Raw genomic sequence first — 19,699 nt, 5'->3', positions numbered from 1 at the left:
AGGCAATTTACACGAGTGACTTAAATAATGTTAGATTTTCCGTAAGATCATCGGCTTGCGGTAAGAATAAAATAAATACAGTGTTTTTAGAATCGTATTATTTCAAACTTCGTAAAAGATGAAAGTAATTTAAACATTTCCAATTCCTGAAAATGAGAAAACGCATTCGGACTAAATTCATTGACAGGAATCGACATATAAACATCTTCAAAAGTATTAACATAGTGTTGACTAACAAATAAGATAAAAGAAAGTTCAATCAGACAGCCGGATTGCTAATACAATGAAGGCACTCCTGATGACTGACAAAAACTGGATCGATATATTCACGAATTTACATGTTGCACAGGAAAATTCGTTAATATATAATTGACCTGAATATGCTCCCAGCTTTTATTATTAAGGTGCTCCTCTTGTAAGAGTGACCAAATTATAAGCATAGGAAAAGGTCCTCTTTGGATCTACAGGAAGAATGTTTCAATTGAAAGAAAAGAAAGATTTCATTTCGACGGTAAAGCTTTCTTTTTTTGTCTCATGGAACGAAGGAGTTACTCTTTCATAGACTTTCAGTGGAAAAGTAGCCCCAGTTTAGTTTTCATACAAATGAAGAACATGAGAAAAACTTCATCTTGCTAGCCCGTTAGCCATGTTAGGACCCGCGAGCAACTTCATGTGTTCTGTGATTTTATTCTCAAAACCTTTGAGACGTTTATAAGTTCGAAACCGCTAAATACAATTAAAAAGTGACTAGTTTACCTTTTTTTAAGTTTTGTAATAAAACTAATACTTTTCTAGAAATTTAAAATTATTAAACGCTGTATTAATTTATTATTTGTTTTAATTTTAAGGGGAAGATAGCGAAGACATGTCTGCAGCGGGTCAAATGGAAACTTATCTCGGGATCTCCGGATTGAAAAATGTAAATGATTTCGAATTAAGTAATTATGTATAGAATAATTTTCTAACATTTAAAAATAAATTTTATATTTAATTTTTTGGAGGGTTTAACGAATTTACATTGCAATTACGGTGAGAATAAATTTATTAGATGTTCTTCTTCTCTAATTAAAACTAGGACTGGTTTCCGGAGAGAGCCATAGGAATTAACACAATTCAAATTAATTTATTATTTTAAACATAAATATTATATTTTCGGCGGTTTATTTTATTAACTAGCGGCGGCTATAACGCGTAGAAATTTGTTAGAAAGAAAGCAAACCTCCGCATATTCTCTGCCTATTGTATACCCCACACTTATGGTGAAACAACTGTTCTGTAAGCGTCAGTTTCGCAATGTAAAATCGGCTTTTAATTTGCTCCATCACATTGTCTACGTCTCGTTCTTTTTGTCTTTTAAATACAGATAACCCGTGTGTGATAAGCACAAAATATGGAAATTTTTATACAATTGTAACAGTTATGTTGTTTATTTACTGTATTCATATACTTGTTTTTTAATCAGATATTAACTGCAGTTAAGAAGTGTTGGGCATCGCAGTTTTCATTTATTGCTATTGAATACAAAAGGTGAGAATATTGATATCAATTACGTTCGCATTGAAATTATCAAAAATTAAATCATTATTAGGTAAATTTATATTCTTGAGCGAGGAGAATATTATAGTGGCTTTTCTTAATTCTTTCTACCCTATCAGCATTAAGATGGTCTCTTTACATGATCATTACCGGTTTGGCAAGCAAGGATTGCCGGATGATAAGAATTTAGGTGGGATGTATCCAAAATTATTATGATTTACTGCTTTGCCGTATATGTCGATCCTGTTTTTCATAGCCTATTATGTAAGACTGCATAATCGTGTCATAACCCGATTATGAGTCTTACATAGTAGGCAATGAAAAACACCTACTTTATGCTGGTAGGGAGTAAAGTTTTAAAAGTCTTCAAGTTCAAATAAGGTATAAATCAACTAACGTATCTCTTTCATATTATCAATGACTTTTAATTTTTTCGTTAAGGCAAGCCACCAGTAATCGCGTGAATAAAACCTCCGAACACTGGCAGTTGGTCGCGGGGTTGTGCTTGATCAACGGTCTGCACACGTGCAGTTTTTCGGGTTTCCTTCACGTTTCTTACAACTAAATAGCGACCAATTTCCCATAGAAAGGTCTTCCGGGAGGAACTCCTCTCGGTTGATCGCCCAAATATTACCTTACCTTATCCGATCAAACCAATTTAATCCAAAACAACGGAAAGAGTAACTAGAAGTATAATAATTAGATTACAATTTTCAAAAATTGTGGACAGATAAATTTCTACTGGTGTACGCTGCTGTCTGTCCTTTCTTACTGTCGCGATCGGAGTAAAAAATCCTGACGAAAAAGTTTCAGCCCGACATTGTGACGATGTCATAATAAACAATTGCTCGTTAATTAATACATTTTATTTTTCGGAATGTTGTCAATAATTTTAAGTTTGATTTTAATATAATATTTTAAAATATGATTGATTATTGCATATTTTAGAACGTAAATTTACTGCAAAATACAATTTATTAATTACAGGCAAAACGGTCAACTCTCGAACCTACCGATGGCAGTTGTTATCCAAGAAATGGTGAATGCCGATGTTGCAGGTGTTATGTTTACTTGTAATCCTGTTACTTCAAATCCAAAACACGTAACGATAACAGCCAATTACGGACTAGGAGAGGTGTGGATTTACATTTATTTTATTTCTCTGTAGTGTTTACAGCAGGATTAATTTATCCAAATATTTTTGCTTAATTTAATTTACTTTCTCTACCGTGGACAGTAAGATCTTTTCTATACTCATCATGGGTGATGGACGGAGATCAACTTATCCGGGTCAAGTTGTCTGTAAAATTTTTATTAGCTTTTGTTATTGTTTACAGAATTACAGAAATGTATTGCGTATCGTTATTTTGAAATTTACCGCGTGCTTAATATGTAAAACATGAATACTACATATTATTTTTATATGCAACATGAATTATAAAATTTCTAATAAAGTAAACAGGTAAAAGGAAAGGCTACTGCGAAAAAGAGTGCGGGGGTCAGTCAGAACCTAGGAAACTCATGTATGTGAGTTGACTCAGAGATGTCAGACTTAATTCCTCTTCTCCTCACCGCTGTCTATTCAATTAATGGTTTAGCCAAACCCGCGATTTATATAAAAAAGCACTATCCTTTTGCCTAAAGGACAAAACTAAATATGAAATTTTAATAAATATTTCTTTATAAATTTCGTAAATTATTCAAGTAGGCCTAATTACAAAACTTTTCAGTCTGTAGTAGTTGCCAAAGCCGAACCCGATACCATTTATTTAGAAAGGGATATCAACCAGAAATTAACTCTTAATAATATAACAATTGGTAAAAAGGATACGAGGGTTGTTGTCAATGGTGAGTTGTGATTTTGCTGTTCAAAAAATACATGATTGAATTATATTTGGGCCTTAATACTTTTTCTTTTCAGAAACGGGTGACGTTGTCGAAGAAAAAAATATTGAATTTGAAGACAAATGTTGTTTGACTGACCAACAAGCGCTTTATTTAGGAAATGTCGGAATAACGGTATGCAATTTTTATTTTCAGCATACTAAAAAGTTACCGTTCGTCACTTAAATGTTATTCGTATTTACGCCGGTTAGTTGGTTGATGTGAGTCTCACGTTTTATTCAATAATTTAGATATTTATGTATATAATTTTAATGACATTTCATCACATTTGTTTATTCTCTAAAATTACTAATCTAAAATTTAATAATGACTTCGTCCACTTTTTTCTTCTTAGAGATTATTCTTTGTACGCTCAGGCTTATTCCTTCATTTCCACGTAGTTGATAGTCATGAGTTAAAGCCGAATGAACTTCTACCCTCTCAGAGATTTCACGTTAATTATCTTTCTCTTTTACTTTTATTAACGACTAATCAGTTCGTTTCCGGTTTATCCTCCTGTCGTTCGTTTTCATTCCGCGTGTCTTGTTTTTCCTCTCTTTCTTCTCCATCCATTCATTCCCTTATGTCCTATTTGTTGTTTCTACTTTCCAGTCCGTATTTTGTGTTTTAATTATAAAGAGAGAATTTGAATTACATAAAATAAGTAAATATTTATTTCTCTAATAATAAATAAATCTCTAATGATTCTAAAATTAATTTCAGTTGGAAAAAGAATTCGGATCTTGCCGCGATATCGAGTGGTGCTTTTGCAAAGACCAATTGTATCTTCTTCAGGTAAATTGACTTCAAAGTATTTTGTTATATTTTTTAAATATTTTTCTATTTGTGAGATCCCGGGGAGGTAAGAGGGAGTCGTACCTGCCTTTCCGGAGACTCACTTGTCAAGGATGGCTGTTACGTTGACGGCGCGTTACGCGTCACTCGGGTGGAGGAGGAGGAAGGATGGGGTCGACGATATGGCGAAGCCGACAGTTAAGAAAGACACCATTTTATAACAAAACAAGATTTATTAAAATCGAAACGAACAAAACTACACTCTTACCCTCATATACAAAAGGGGTGGCCGGAGAGAGAGAGAGTTTACAAATATTCGTTCATACCTCTATAAATTTCGTAATAGACGGAGTCCGGTGAATGTCCCGGTAGGTATATATTCACTCAGAAGTGATAATAATCTTCGGGATGACAGAGAGTGTTAATTGGACGGTGGCAAGTAGAACTTTAGAAACTCCTAGACTGGACAACGGCACTTAGAAACTTAGAAACTTTTGGGTTTGGTCGACGGCGCAGGGCACTTCGTAATTGAGAGACGATCGGAGAGCCCTTAGGGGGGAGGGGGGAAGGAAGCGTCTTTTATAGATTATTGATTAGAAAATCGGTCACGTGATCGACAGTGGATTACAATTAGGGCCATAGGTGTTCCCGGGATTCAAAACAAAATGACGAATTCGGCCGCTAACTGTAAATTATCGTGCAAGTTGATCTACCTGCTGCGAGGGAACAATGGCTTATTAACAGTTAGGGGATATTGTTGCCAGTCAAGGGTCAAAATTTTCTCGGGTATGGTATTTTGTTAATTAAGCCGTTGTATAACAGAAGTGAAATAATTTAGAAATTTAGATTTTTAACTTCCAGATTTCACATATTAAATTCGAAATATACTTTACAACATGAAAATCAATGGAATATTCTGATATTTTTAATCACTAACAACATGGAATAGACTAGCTGCAACGAGAAAGCTCCTGGAAGGACGTGATATTTATTGACCAGGATATGCCAGAACACCTGTTCTCAAGTGATATGTTGCAAAAATTCTAGAGAAAGGATACTATTCTCAAATTCCGAGACTTCTTGAAATATTGAGCAGGTCTTGCTTTGCCTGATTTCTATGTACAAGACAAGAATTCCAACGAAGTACCGAAGTTTCTATTAACTTACCCTTTTTTCAGCTTCATGCCGTCGTTGTGGACGAGATTAACAATAATCTCCTCTCACAACGTTTCAACTTTTAGATCTTTCCTCCTGGATCAATATATCTCTAACTTCTATCTTTTCCCCCTCTTCTACTTCTTCTTTCTCTTCTTTTTCCGTTTGCAGCTCTTTAATTAATGTGAAATACCCGACCATTCAGAGGTCAGGACGCATTATGGTGTCGTTCACAGGTTGTTAGGTTTTTCGATAAATGTTTTCATTTTTACGTTTAGCTTAATTTAAATGATTTCTATTAAAAATCAAATAGAATTCACGAAACTAGTCCTAACTAGTCCAATCGGGTTTTAATTGTTTTCGGGTTTTTCTGGTAACTTGTTTTTATTATTTCACTCGATTGATTTCTAAATAATAACCATAATATTTCTTCATTTCTTTATTAGTCCCGACCCATTACATCAATTACTACAGAAACTGATTATGAAATCGCTCACGAATTTGATGCCATATTTCGAGACGAAGAAGAATATTTATCTACAGGAAACGTTGGGTAATCTTTTAAATGAAATAATATATGTGTCGAGTAATATTTTATTCTACAACATAATTAAATATTAATACCTGTAGTCTGTAGTGTTTATTTACACCAATTTAACAATTAATAAGGTCGTTATTATAAGTGGTTACTAACAAATATGTGATGTTCATAAATAGAAATATTGAAATTTCTGAGTGATGAATTAATATAAAACTTACAATTTAAACTGCTGTAAAATAATTATGCATACATTGTATGTATTACATCAGCAGTTGGCTACCGTCACTTCGTATTTGGTTTCAGATTCAAATAAAAACCCCGAAAGAGTGAAAAAAGCAACTAAGCATTTTGCATTTCTTTCGTAATACTTCGCATAACCTTGAATTGAACAATGTCCAAATTTCTCCACGGACCACCCAAATTTTCTCGCGGACCATTAATGGTCCACGGACCACCGGTTGCCGAGTACTGATTTAGAGTTTATGGCCATCCAGTAAGAAAATACTTCCATTAAATGAAAAATCCGTTTTATATTTTCTATAGAATAGTTCGAAATTTGAATAATAACTAACTTATTTCTTCAAAATTTAATTAAAATTTAGTATAAAAGTACAGTCAAACTTTATTTTGACGACATAATAAATAACAATGAATACCTTTAAACATATATTCTGTAATATTCAATAATATTGCTAAATTCGGACGTTTTGTATATAAAAGAAGTGTCACTATACCACTTTCGAACTGTCAAAATAGAAACTTGTGTGTCGACCAACTGGTTCTATGTAAATCCTTTTAATTGAGATGATTCAATTCGTGTAAAACGTTATTTATTGTCAGTTTCAAAAGCAAACAAATTGTGACACTAAATAGAAGTTTGATTTTAATTTAGAAAAATTTTCTCAGAATCAAATTCGTTAATTCGTTGTTATGGTGGGTGTTAAAATTTCTTCTTTAACGATATCGTTTTTGCTTTATGAAAATTTATATTTTTTCAGTGAAGTGCTTCCAGGGGCTACCAGTCCGCTGGGTATGTCTTTGGTGCAAAAGTTATTTTCCCATAATTTCCTGGTAAGTAGTAATTGATTCATAGTTATAAATGCGAGTCATCAACGAGATTTTTTTCTCCGTTGTTTGGCAATAAGAAAGTCTTTTTAATCATATTTATTATGACTTCGGTCATACACAATAAGGCGGTTGAATGGTGAGTGACAAGGGTGACAGACAATCTTCGAAATTTATTCAACTTTCTCTCTTGGATGTGTAATCCAAGCGAGCAACTTGATACCCAAGAGAGGAAGGCGAACGACATAACTGTCTCGGCCATCTAGATGTGTGAACAGTTTAAACAGTTGTAAAATAAACAAATACTTTGCTACATAATTTTACCTTAGTTGCCTATTCTGGATTCTTAGGCATTGCTTAACAAGAAATCTATAATGTCAATGAAAGTAAAAATTAATTTCTTGTTAAATGGTTTAAAATAAAATTTTTCTTCTTTTTACTTTATATTTTATTTAAAATTTAAATGTAACTTGCAGAAATCAGACTGGAGAAAATTCTTTGGACTGAACGGACCAAATTGCCCTTATATTCCAATCGCTATGAATTACTATAATAATCATGCGTTATTTAATGTCATTGACGTAAGTATAAAACAAACTTATTTTAATAACGTATATATCAGACCCAATATATTAAACTGAGGGTTTACATTTTATGCTAAAGTATAATGGACTTAAATTAAATACAGTTCTTACATTATATTCAACTACAGTTTCCTTGCTACGATCTTTTGAATTAGGAAGCGGTTATGATAATTGGTTAGTTCAATAATAAAATATCTTTTAGTGTAATCGTCTCTTTCTCAAATATTTGGTGTCCTCTCCAGTAATTTTCGTTAACTTGGCACATTACCTGAATTATGTTCTTTAGTAAATCGATTTACTGATCGTCAATGGGTTAGTTTTTGGATTAATTTTAGTCGAAAGAAATAAATTATAATTTTGTTCACAAGAAGAATTTCTTTTTCTACACGTTTCCTATAAGACAACATACTATATTCTAACGAGCATTAGTTAATCGGAGGATTTGTTATCTGGTATCGACTTTATCTATCTAACTCTATTCTAGAAATTCAGGAAAGACAGCGGTCAGATATACGACACTGGGAATTTTTAGGCGTAAAATTCTTTTTTCAAATTGCAGCCTAATAAGATATCACGATATTAACGTTCCTTGTAGTACGGTTAATTTAAAGATCGTGTTCAGAACCTCAAAACACATCACCAGATTAGTTCTTTGTACTTAAAGCAACTTCTTTGAGCCTTGCTATATTTGTTTGCATTAATATTGCTAATAACAATACATTCTCTCGTACAGCTTTTCTAAAGATGTTCCCCCATATCAAAACACAACAGATATGTTTTATAATGGATTATAGTGTTTTATAGATTCAATACTTTAAGTTTGAATTTTATCTACTACAAATAAGATTTGGTCAATCCGGTGTTTTTTTCCTCCTCACCAGCATCAAAAAAACCTTCTTCAACATTACACTACAAATCCTACCGAAGAATACATCATACACAGTGAATATTCCCACTCTGTTTTATGTCTTTTCCATTGGTTTATTTAATCTGTTAACATAAGTAATATTATAAAGGACTTTGTCTTCAACAAAGGAACGAGGAAGCCTTAGTGTGTATTTCCCACCGTCAATGTTATATTCCTTTTCATTTATAAATTTATCCGCTGCAGACTGGGAGTTTCTGAAGATTTGTCATGTTTTCTTATCGAATCTCTTTCTTGATTAAAACTTCTACTCGCGGCATTTTTTCATTTCGGTTTTCTCACACGTTGGTATTATGCGCCATTAAAAGAACTAATTTTCAAGAGAAATAAGTGTCAGATTTGTACAGTACCTTCAGATTAGGTCCATATGTTTCTGGGAGACTGGTCGAGGGTTTGCAGAAGTCTTATTTGTCGCTACGACAAATGCCTAAACCTGAAAGGTTTGAAAGGTAGCCATAACTATGCATTTAATAAAGAAAATAAAGATAAATCTGTGTTCTCTTCTAATTAATCTGAACTTATGTATAGGCTATGTGAGAGGCGACTGATTAAAAGTGATAAGGAAATTAGATTGTTTACAAATTCGGACTTGTAATATATCGATGAACAGATATTTATAAAAATCTAAACACCTATCTCCTAGGCAAAAGCATAGATTTTTCAATGGCTAAAATTGCTACTACGTATATTTTATTGATTTCCAAATAACTCGACATTTTCTCTCCATTTATGTTTAAGGGATGGCTAAATAATTCGGCTGACAAAGGTTCTGTTTCCAATAAAGTGATGATGCTCGCAACCATCGGAAGAATTATCGATGACGATGAACTATACAAAAGAGCCAAGGAAAGGTTTTCACTTTACAAAAAGAAATCTTTATATAAACGAATATGCACTTTACTATTTCTGATTAAGGTAAATTTTTTTCTTTATATTAAATACAAATTAATTAATAAATAATATATCTTGAGTAATTTTTAGAATTTTCTAACTGCCGAAGGTGCTTTAGAAGAGAGAAGAAGAAAATATTTCAATTATAAAATTAAAGACTTGGAGAACTTCAAAACGTCTTTAGAATTATATCAAGATATACATCGTCACTGGAAATGTATTTTTCCTGTAAGTTAGCAATTAATATACAAATTCTCGAGTTCAAAATAAATGTGCAACAATCATTAATCGATAAGCGATTGTCTGTTAATTAATAACATTAAAAATTCCTATCCGTTTCATTCTGAGAGTACTAAGAACACCTTATTCAAATCCAACAAAAATTTCTGGTTTGTCAAGATCCATTGTGGTTCCCTCATTACCTGGCATTTTCATTATGGGTCAAGTCCATAATAAGGGCACTAAAAGTAATACTTATGAGGGGGAAGAAAAGAATTTAATTCAAATACTCTGTTGTTTTGAGTGTGTTTATTATTCGATTCCAGTTTAAGCACTTTTAATACGAATAGATTTCATAATGCAATGAGGATTGTTTTTGTTATTAAAAATGTTTGTTTAAACAATGGTTTTATACAAGTTTCATAATACATATTTTGTTCAGTAAAACTTTAATAATGTATATTATATAATTTATTTTATTTTCCAGAGTATTAACAGTATTATGGATGTTTCAATATGTTCTGCCATGTACAATACAAATTTGTTGTCGCTTCTTGTTAAGGAATACGGTGGTAAGAAAGAAAAAAATATATACGTATATATATATAGGTCTATAATTAAATACGTTGATATTTTTTAAATGGTAACAATCGAATATTAATTTATTTATTGTTTCAATGAATCATATACGAGTGCTAATGAAGCAAACTGCAAAATTCATGACGGCTCAGCATAAATATCACATGATAATTAATGGAAATTCTATAATTCATAGTTTTCTGATATAATTTCTAACCCTTAGTGCATTTCCTGGAAGTGTTATGATAGCTTTTAATGAAACTGTTTCCGGCTAAGTTCGAATGTCGTGGGTATTCGTAATTAAAGTACCCCTATTCAACGATGTGTACAGAAATATACAGCAGTTCAAATGAAAACAAAATGTCAAAACATGCATAAATATTTACGTAAAAACAAAAATTGGTATAAAAAGCCAGCAGTATGGAAGTTTTGCCGCTGTAACCAACAAACATATCTGTAGAAGATACTTCTGCCTTACAGGTAGTGTAACAATGCAGTAAATACTGCTTAACGTTATCTCCCATTGCGAAAGTGTAAAATCTGAAGATGTGAAAAGTGTTAAACGACGTAACGTATTTGATTTTCTGTGATTCTTTCAACAAAACAGCGCAATTCTGTCTAATTTACAATATTGTTTCGATTAACTACATTTCATAAGGACCCCCACGAGTGAAAGTAATTTATCTTTGCTTAAATATCGGTCAATGTTTATTGCTAGTGTGTGTACTATTCAGTAATATTAGATACGAATAAATTTGTTTTGTCATCATTTATTTTAAATAAATTTTACCACATTATACGAATTAAATCTATCCTTTCAAATGTATCTTTTATATAATACTACATATATTTCATATAAAGTTATTTAACGGTCAGCCAATAGAAAACTAATTGTTACAAAAGGATGTATATGTTATTTTTAGGGTGGAACAACGACGTCTACGCAGATTTCGCAAATTTGTTATCCAATTGTTCAAATGTCGAAAGCGCCGACGTTCCTCAATCGTTAGAGGTTCACATTTTACTAAAACTTTACCAATGACTTATATTAAAATTTATTAAACTTACATTTATTTGTAGGCATTGGCTCGTACTATCGCCAACGAAATCCAACCGACAACGTTTAAAGCTATGAAAACAGAAGTAAGAATTATATAACTTATTTTTTGTTAATGTAATGATTTCACAGAGGTACGATTGGCCTTATGATCCCGGCTGGTTTGCTTAAAAGCTAGCCAGGATCTACACGATATTTAAATATAATTCAGATATTATTACAATATTTTTCATATTATTCTAACAGTTGCTTATAAGTTAATGTTATTTCTGTATACGGAAAATAGGCGCTTGACCTGGAAAAGTGTTTTAACATACCTAAATAAAAATTCACAAAATAAGAGTCTGTAGTCTTCTTTTGTCCTTTCCACACACCAAAGAGAACGCTGTTATATTTTGCTTATTGAGGCGGACAAGAGGCCTCTAAAGCACGGTCGACTCCTTCATACTTCACATTGAAAGGACGAAAGACGATTCCTTTATTGAACTGCAATTAGAAAAAATTGTAGACTCATCAATTCCCACTGTTGTCTGTTTTTTCTTAATCGCGAGAATTGTGTTACAAAATGAAATTATCGACACATGTAGAAAGCTTAGGAATAATAACTATAGTCACGAACCGAAAGTCACGTTATTCCAATTCGAAATTTTTTTCCTCAATGGAATTAGATAAATAACTGTCACGAGTCCATTGATAAGGGAAGACGATATGTAGGGGCAAGACACTACAGTACTATTTTGAGATGAAGAACATATATTTTAAATTAAATGAATGTAAAATACGATTAAAATTGCAGGCATTGTTACATTTTCACAATAAATAATTGTTAGTTGTTTAGTATTTTATTTTGTGAATTTATATTCTGTAAGACACACACACCTTTATGCTGAGAACTATAAATTTAAATTATCGTTGGTACAACGTCGTTTCCTTTTATTAATAAGTGGTAGGAATATTTTTCTGAAACGTAAACTCGAGAATTTTTATTTTGTGATTTATAGTAGGTATATATATATATATGTTACAGTCAAAACCCGTTTTTAGTTAGAACGCGTTTTAACTAGTTAAAACTACTTTATACTGGATGTATTTGTTAAAACCCGTTTTGTCTAGTTAAAACTAGTTTTAACTCAAATTCATTTTTGACTAGCTGTAAATTCTAGTTTTAACTACACAAAACGGGTTTTGTCCAGTTAATTTACTACTGTATATGTTTTGATTTTAGATAAAACTAGTTTTATCTTTTAACATTAGTTAAAACTAATTTTAGCTATATAAATCTGTCTGGGGGAAATAAATAAAGTTATGTATAGTGATTCGGGGAAAGATGCCTAACATTTTGCTTACGACAATTTGGGTTTTGGAAGCTTTTAACGAAAATATCATATTCTTGGACATGTTTTTCAAATAAAACTTTGGAGTATATCAAAAATAATTGTATATTGTGTTTGCAATGATGACTTTTTTACTGTCTGGCATTTTATGCATCTCACCCTAAGTATCCGGGTGAGGTGCCAAATGCCATTAGGGTAAGATAACAAATATAATTGTATAAAATTAATTTTCGAATATCTTAATCAAATTTAATTTATTGAATATGTAGTAAAAAGTACTTCATAGTAACTATAACAGCGCAGTATAAGTATTGTTAAGTTTTCTGCCCGTTCTAACGTGCTGTATAGCTTTTCAGCCCACAAAGCTTTTTTCAGTCGAAAAAACCTTTTTGAGAAGTCCTTATATAATTTCAATGCATATCTTGCAATAAAACGAGAAAACAAAAATCTATTAAAAATATTGGAATTCAGTTAACAAAAAATAGGCATGTTACCCCAAGAAAAATGTGGCATCTTTCCCATTTGTGGGGATAAGATGCCTAGTGGAGTCACGTCTTCTAGCATGTCCGATCGGGATCGGCGGTATCTCACAATAGAAACTTTAAAACCTTAACTACATCACACATTAATTGTTTTACGCAATTTTTAATAAATACTATTTTAACTTTTAGTTTTAAAATGATTCTAGAAACATTTCGCGACAAAAACTTCGTTCTTATCTTGCTTTTATTGTTCTCAGATGTAGAAAATGAGGTAACGGTAGCCAACTACAGCTTTCCGCACTCAATATTGGCCCAACGATTCGTCATACAAACACGGGACAATATCTGACGTCACCGTTTGAAAATATCAAAAAGTAGGCATCTTCCCATGCTTACATCTTACCCCGAATCACTCTATATGTTGAATTTACTGCTAGTCAAAAATGAATTTGAGTTAAAACTAGTTTTAACTAGACAAAACGAGTTTTAACAAAGACATCCAGTATAAACTAGTTTCAACTAGTTAAAAATTTCGAAAAACAATTAATGTGTGATGTAGTTAAGGTTCTAAAGTTACCATTGTAAGCTACCGACGATCAGTCGGTTGCTTACACATCAGTCCACTAGGCATCTTACCCCGACAAATGGGAAAGATGCTACATTTTTGTTGGGATAACATGTCTATTTTAAATAAATTTTTGTTTTCTCGTTTTATTGCAAGATATGCACAGAAATTATATAAGGACTTCTCGAAAAGGTTTCTGGACTGAGGAAAGCTTTCAGCTAGCTATAGAGCACGTTAGAACAGGCGAGAACTTAACAATACTTATTCTGTGCTGTTACACTTACTATAAAGTATTTTGTACTAAATATGCAAAAAATTTAATTTGGTTAAGATATTCGAAAATTAATTTTATGCAATTTTACTTGTTTTCTTATCACAATCCTTTAAGCATCTCACCCGGATACTCTGGATGAGATGCCTAAAATGCCAGACAGTGAAAAAGTCTTCATTGCAAACACAATACATAATTATTTTTGATGTACTCCAAAGTTTCATTTGGAAACATACTCAAGAATATATTTTTGTTAGAAGCTCAAAAACCCAAATTATCGCTATAATTTCCTTCATAAGCAAAATGTTAGGCATTTCCCCCCCGATCCACTCTATCTGTAATGGTCTCAAGTAAATGAATAGGTACTGTCTTAAATGCAGCACAAATTCAGGCTAATATTTTTGTACGGTTTCGCACACTAGACGAACAGTAGTTTCATCTTCACTACTAGGGCGGTTTTATCAAATTCTGATGATCCATAAAACAAAGACGCTCGGCGCTAAACCGGGGTTATACGTTGGATATTTTTAAAAAGTTCCTAGCTGGGTGTCCTCGTTTATTGTCATTAGATGCTAAAATATGCTAAAATTGTGTGCAATTATATTCAATATTATAATTGATTTTATTCAAATTTACAGGATGCATTAAAATGGCTTCAGACGTCCTCCTCGAAGTCGTCGGAAGATTTCAAAAATTTTCTCGACTCGCACGGACATAGATCTATAAAAGAGGTGTTTATACATTAAAATATTTATTTCTATTTAAATACTTTACATATATTATATATTTAACAATTTTAGTTCGATCCATATTCGACCCCTTGGAGAAAAAATCAATATAAATTAGTCCAGACTTTACAGGTAAGCAAACACTCGGATCATATACACTAATTTTAATAATTTGAAAATGTCTGGTTTGTAAAATGAGGAAATATTCAGATTTATATAAATTGCCATTAGTATGAAATTTAGCCTAATTTTTGTTTATGTAAATTATAGGATATCGTGAATAACGTAAAGAATATTAAATCATCGGTTCAAGGCAACGTCCTAGACAAATTGAAGAAATACCCAAGTTGGAAATCCAGGTAATCCAAAGTCCTTTCGTTTATTTTGTGAAAATATTAGTTATATTTATAAAATATTTTCGAGTAGGCTGTTGTTTAAATTTCTGTTGCCGAGATGTCAACAGGCAGTTAGACTGAGGGAAAGAGCGAAAGTAAGGAAATTAATTTACTGTCGCGTTAAGATATAACCAAAGAAAACATTTCTCTATTCTTTTCAGTCGTTCATGATAAAGATGTTCGACGCGCACCGTGAAGCTTACTGGCATTTGGCAGAATTGATGGTACTGGAGGGGAGACTTCCGCACAGAGACCTTCTGTTTTTCTTGTCGTATGACGAAATTGGAGAAGTGATAAGAACGCGTTCGTCGAAATTAATTTCCAAGTGAGTATTAAAATACGATAAAACCGCCTTACGTTTCAGGTTATTGGACTCTTTTCACCAAATTCTACTCTATACACTGAAATTAGGCACCCCATCACGAACATCATTATAGTCCATAATATTGTATTTATTTTAATTATCTTTACGAAATACAGAAACTTCTGAAATACAAATGTCCTCCACCGAAAAAACAAGTGAAATTAAAAGTAAACAACCAGCATAATTTGTTTAAAAATTAATTAAACTTATCTAGAGCACGAGCAATTTTTCTGAAGAAAGAAGGTGTTACCTTAGTCTAAATGGGCATTTCGTGATAAACACAAGACTGAATGTTGGATTTAAAAATAGACCACAATCTACTTTTAGAAAAAATGGGCTTACAAGAACGTCTTAAAATTACACACCCGACAGCCAAATATATAATCGACTTATGAATGTGCTTTTTCAGTGTCGATTTATGATCAAAAATTATATCTAATCATTAAAAGTTGTAGGTATTTCATGAAAAAGATATCAGATTGTAAGATGAATGTATCGGAACAAATCAATTTTATATCAGCGAGCCAAGCTACAATGAGATTTAAGGTGGCAAAGGAAACGATTACGATACAATGAAAAGAAAAGGCTACTGATAATACAACCTGTTAAACGCCTCCTAAAGGAACAAACTCAAAATAATCATCGTCACCTGGTTTGCATATTCTTAACAAGAAATACTTATTAAGTCACGGATTAAGTGCTGGATCAATATTGTATTCACGGAGTACATTAAAGAACATTGTTATTTTAAGTTTGATACGTGAACAAAGAAATTATATAATTTATACAAACTTAACATAGCAAAACTATCACTGAATACAATTTGATAACAAATATCGGATGTCAGTGTAGCAACTCGAACAACCAAAAGAATGTTGCAAGAATGAAGGTGTTTTCTCATATTCAACGCTGTTGTTCCTCAAAAAGAACATTCAGAGTTACCTAAGACATTAATTATTTTACCATTTAGTTTTATCGAAAACCTATTTAATGTAAATTGTGCAGCAAATAACTTTATTTTATAACTGAAATTGGGCATTAATAACGCGCTGGACTCCACATTCGATTAAGAAATATTTCAATGTTCCAACCTCTTTCACTCAAATAATGAACATCTTTTAACCAATACAAGTCTCCTCGTCGTTGATCACAGTCCAGAAAGAACAAACTTTCACTTAAATACATATAACTAGAGGACAATCTAATATTATTTAGCAATCCTTTAGCAATAGCAAGCCATGCGGTAGGTCAATAAGTTCTCACCAAAATCTAAACAATTTTTTCGACAATCCAATAGCGAGGGGAGGTCTTCCCGATTCCATTCTCACTCTATCTATACACGTAAATGCCTGAAGTCAAATTACATATTTCTTCTTTTTGAATTATTCCACTCTAAAGTTACTAATTTGGTGTGTTTAATAATAATCCATTTTGGGATTGAGTTATTTCGATAATTGAAGAATTGAAAACGAAATTGTCAAAAAGGGGATTTCCAGTAAATTGAAGAAAATAAATACATAAGCTTCCAGACAGAGCTATTCCAACATAGTGAGCCTCTGGAAAAGTATTTACATACAGCTAGCCACAGCAACATTCGAAGATCGTTCGGCTTGGTTAATAGATCATTTCTTACAAATACCCCTATAATTTGATACTTTTTTTTTGTTATTTTGCGACTTAAGGTTCTTTTGGATTTCAACACTTCAATTTTGTTAACTATAAATGAAAGAAATTATGAATGTAAGTGTAAATCCGCTGAAATGAAGGACCCCAGATATAACACACTTTTATAGAAAAGGATATTCGTTGAATCTTGAAGCGAAGAACGATTTATAGTAAATACGTGAATACGCTTCGTTTCGATTTTCCGAATTTGCATAACAAAAGCTGTCTTCAGTCGTTTGAAACTTAAGAAAGACGTTTAGATTCGAGTTTGTTACAAAGAAACGGTGTATGCAATCGTCCTTTACTGAGCACTTGTCGTTGTACCGTCGAATGTTACATGTTAATATATATTATGTTGCAAATATCGTTACGAAATATATTCAGTCCGTAAATTTCGGACACCACAGTTGTTCTGAAAGTCCGAATTAAGCATACAATCAGAAATTAAGAGATATCAAAGTGTTATAACTAAAGCGAATTGTACGATGGTTAAACATATCCTGTATGATCCGTGTGAACAAATATATTTTGAGAAGAGAATTCTTGTACATCCATGAGCCTTAAAACAAAAGTATTTCCATAGATTATTGTTTGCAGTTATTATATACGTTGAATTATTTAATATTAACATACACATTTAAGAAAGGCTGCCTTCGCGGTAAACAAACTAAAACTTCGAACCACAATTGAAATAAATAAATATTAACAAATTTAATCTACAGGGCAATCCGTCGAAAAAAGATTTATGCAGTGCAGGACAAAATCATTTATCCAGAAGTTATGCGTGGCATACCCCAACCCGTAAGTAGAAAAACTTTCTCAAAATCTAAGTCTTTGTCTGAATTAATTATTTAGTGAATAATTTTTCAAAAGTAATAAGCAATTATTACTCTTGTTAAACTTAATTGAACCAGGCGCCAGGAGCCAGTAAGAAATATAAAGAAATACAAAGACATGAAAATAGAACGAAAAATTAACAATAAACATGATATATCTTACGGACACATTGTATACATGTATTTGTCTGATAAATCGATAGTTATAACACTAAGAGTGTTGACGATCACACAGTTTTCATAAATGTAAAAACATCTTTACAGTAGCACACTTTTTTTACTCTTTCAGCTCTATGAGCACTAAAAGGATTTTATTGTAAATTTATTCTACAGTGGGTAATGCCAGGTCCACAAGAGATGCATCCAGGTGGATAACGACGGATTCGTGATATAAAAAAGAAAAAATATTCGAAGGAGTTGCTCTTCTGAATTCAATTTCGGGTACCATTGATCAAGTCCGATGAATCGAATCTGAGCGAGCAACTCTCAAAAAGTTTCGTGGAGAACTTGTCCAAGATATAACGGGATCTATTTCTCACAGTAGCATATATTCCATGGAAGCTGTAAAAGTGCCGCTTCCACTGTTTTATCTAAAATAGAAATACATATTATGCGATTATTTTCATAAACAAGTTCTTATATCTTTGTTTCCGGTCATTGTATCTATTTTAGAATTAAAATAAATAAATTGTTTATTTTTGTCATTTTCAGTATTTGTTTGGAAACACAGCTTCCCTATCATCTAGTGTTACCCACGCCACTATCTCACCAGTGGTCGTCCACGTTGGGTGCCTGACCGAATATGTGATTGGGAAAAAAAAACATTAATACTCGAAAAGTGCAAAGAACTAAAATTGAAAATCAAAATTATTCAAAACTTTCTGTTATATTACAATTTTCTTTTTAATTTTATAACATTGATGCCAAAGATATAAAATACCTTCAATAATTTCTTAAACAAATTCAATTCTTACGCACGTTTCATGTTTTACATGAAAGTTTATTTATTTATTTTTTTAAGATTAATTTAGGTTCTTCGAACATCACGTATAAATCCGAGGCCATCATAAAAGGTGAGCACTTTTATTATTTTAAACATTAAATAAATAACCCAGTCCTATTGTTTTACTTTAGGAATTCCGGTTAGTTGTGGAATGGTCAAAGGTCCTGCCAGAGTAATCTTCAACGTGGAGGAGGCGGTTGATATTAGGGTAAGGAACCTTTAGATGGATTCCATGCATCATTTCTCTACACTCTTTAACTAATTTTTGTGTAATTTTCAGCCGGGAGACATTCTAATTACGTACAGCACGGACATCGGCTGGAGCCCTTATTTCCCTCTGTTAGCAGGAGTAGTGACAGAAATCGGAGGACTCATTTCACACGGTAACTATCGTCGTTCGTTTGTTGTGTAGGGGGCTTTAAGGCATGCTTTCATTTCGAATATTTCTTCGTTCAGGAGCTGTAGTGGCTCGAGAATACGGACTTCCAGGCGTTGTGGCTGCTCACGGAGCCATCAACCTCTTTAAGACGGGTTAGAAATTTCTTGTAATTTATTATCGAAAATATTAGTTTTTATAAATATGAATTGAAATATTTTAGGGGACATCGTCGTTTTAAACGGCGACGAAGGAACCATTTGCAAGGTGAAGGAAGCTGATTTGGTTAATGGAGGAGAGCGTCTCTAGAATCCTTTTGTTACTTTGTGTAGAAAGCCGTTATTTCCATCTAATAGAACAATGTAGCCTGACATTAGAAAAGTAAAATCGTATTTTTAAATGATTTAACTTTTATTCTATAATTTTTTCTATCGAGGGGAATTATTTGA

The 19,699-nt window shown here is 32.3% G+C and overlaps 1 protein-coding gene across 1 annotated transcript; it reads left to right on the top strand.

Moving 5' to 3' along the window:
- The first annotated feature begins 22 nt into the window (after positions 1-22).
- On the top strand, positions 23-19,617 carry LOC136975327 (rifampicin phosphotransferase-like). Its single transcript, XM_067270381.1, has 26 exons — positions 23-60; positions 849-919; positions 1,463-1,527; positions 2,524-2,671; positions 3,267-3,384; positions 3,458-3,555; positions 4,144-4,215; positions 5,817-5,923; positions 6,910-6,982; positions 7,453-7,557; positions 9,224-9,400; positions 9,467-9,604; positions 10,083-10,167; positions 11,098-11,186; positions 11,255-11,317; positions 14,522-14,614; positions 14,684-14,743; positions 14,882-14,970; positions 15,038-15,101; positions 15,168-15,331; positions 17,758-17,836; positions 18,893-18,944; positions 19,006-19,082; positions 19,155-19,257; positions 19,331-19,405; positions 19,474-19,617. The coding sequence occupies exons 2-26, from the start codon at positions 866-868 to the stop codon at positions 19,557-19,559; spliced, it is 2,334 nt and encodes a 777-aa protein (XP_067126482.1). The 5' UTR covers positions 23-60; positions 849-865; the 3' UTR covers positions 19,560-19,617.
- Positions 19,618-19,699: the final 82 nt, after the last annotated feature.

The sequence above is a fragment of the Centruroides vittatus genome, unplaced genomic scaffold (genome assembly GCF_030686945.1).
Source record: "Centruroides vittatus isolate TY-2023 unplaced genomic scaffold, ASM3068694v2 contig_370, whole genome shotgun sequence".
In the NCBI taxonomy this organism is placed as follows: Eukaryota; Metazoa; Arthropoda; class Arachnida; order Scorpiones; family Buthidae; genus Centruroides; species Centruroides vittatus.
The sequence above is the reverse complement of the archived record's forward strand: the minus strand, read 5'-3'. Positions and strand labels throughout refer to the sequence as shown.

Coding starts and splice junctions, on each gene's coding strand:
- LOC136975327 (XM_067270381.1), top strand. CDS start 866: ATGTCTGCAGCGGGTCAAATGGAAACTTATCTCGGGATCTCCGGATTG. Junction 11,187..11,254: donor ACGTTCCTCAATCGTTAGAG/GTTCACATTTTA, acceptor ATTTATTTGTAG/GCATTGGCTCGTACTATCGC. Junction 17,837..18,892: donor TGCGTGGCATACCCCAACCC/GTAAGTAGAAAA, acceptor TATTTTTTTAAG/ATTAATTTAGGTTCTTCGAA.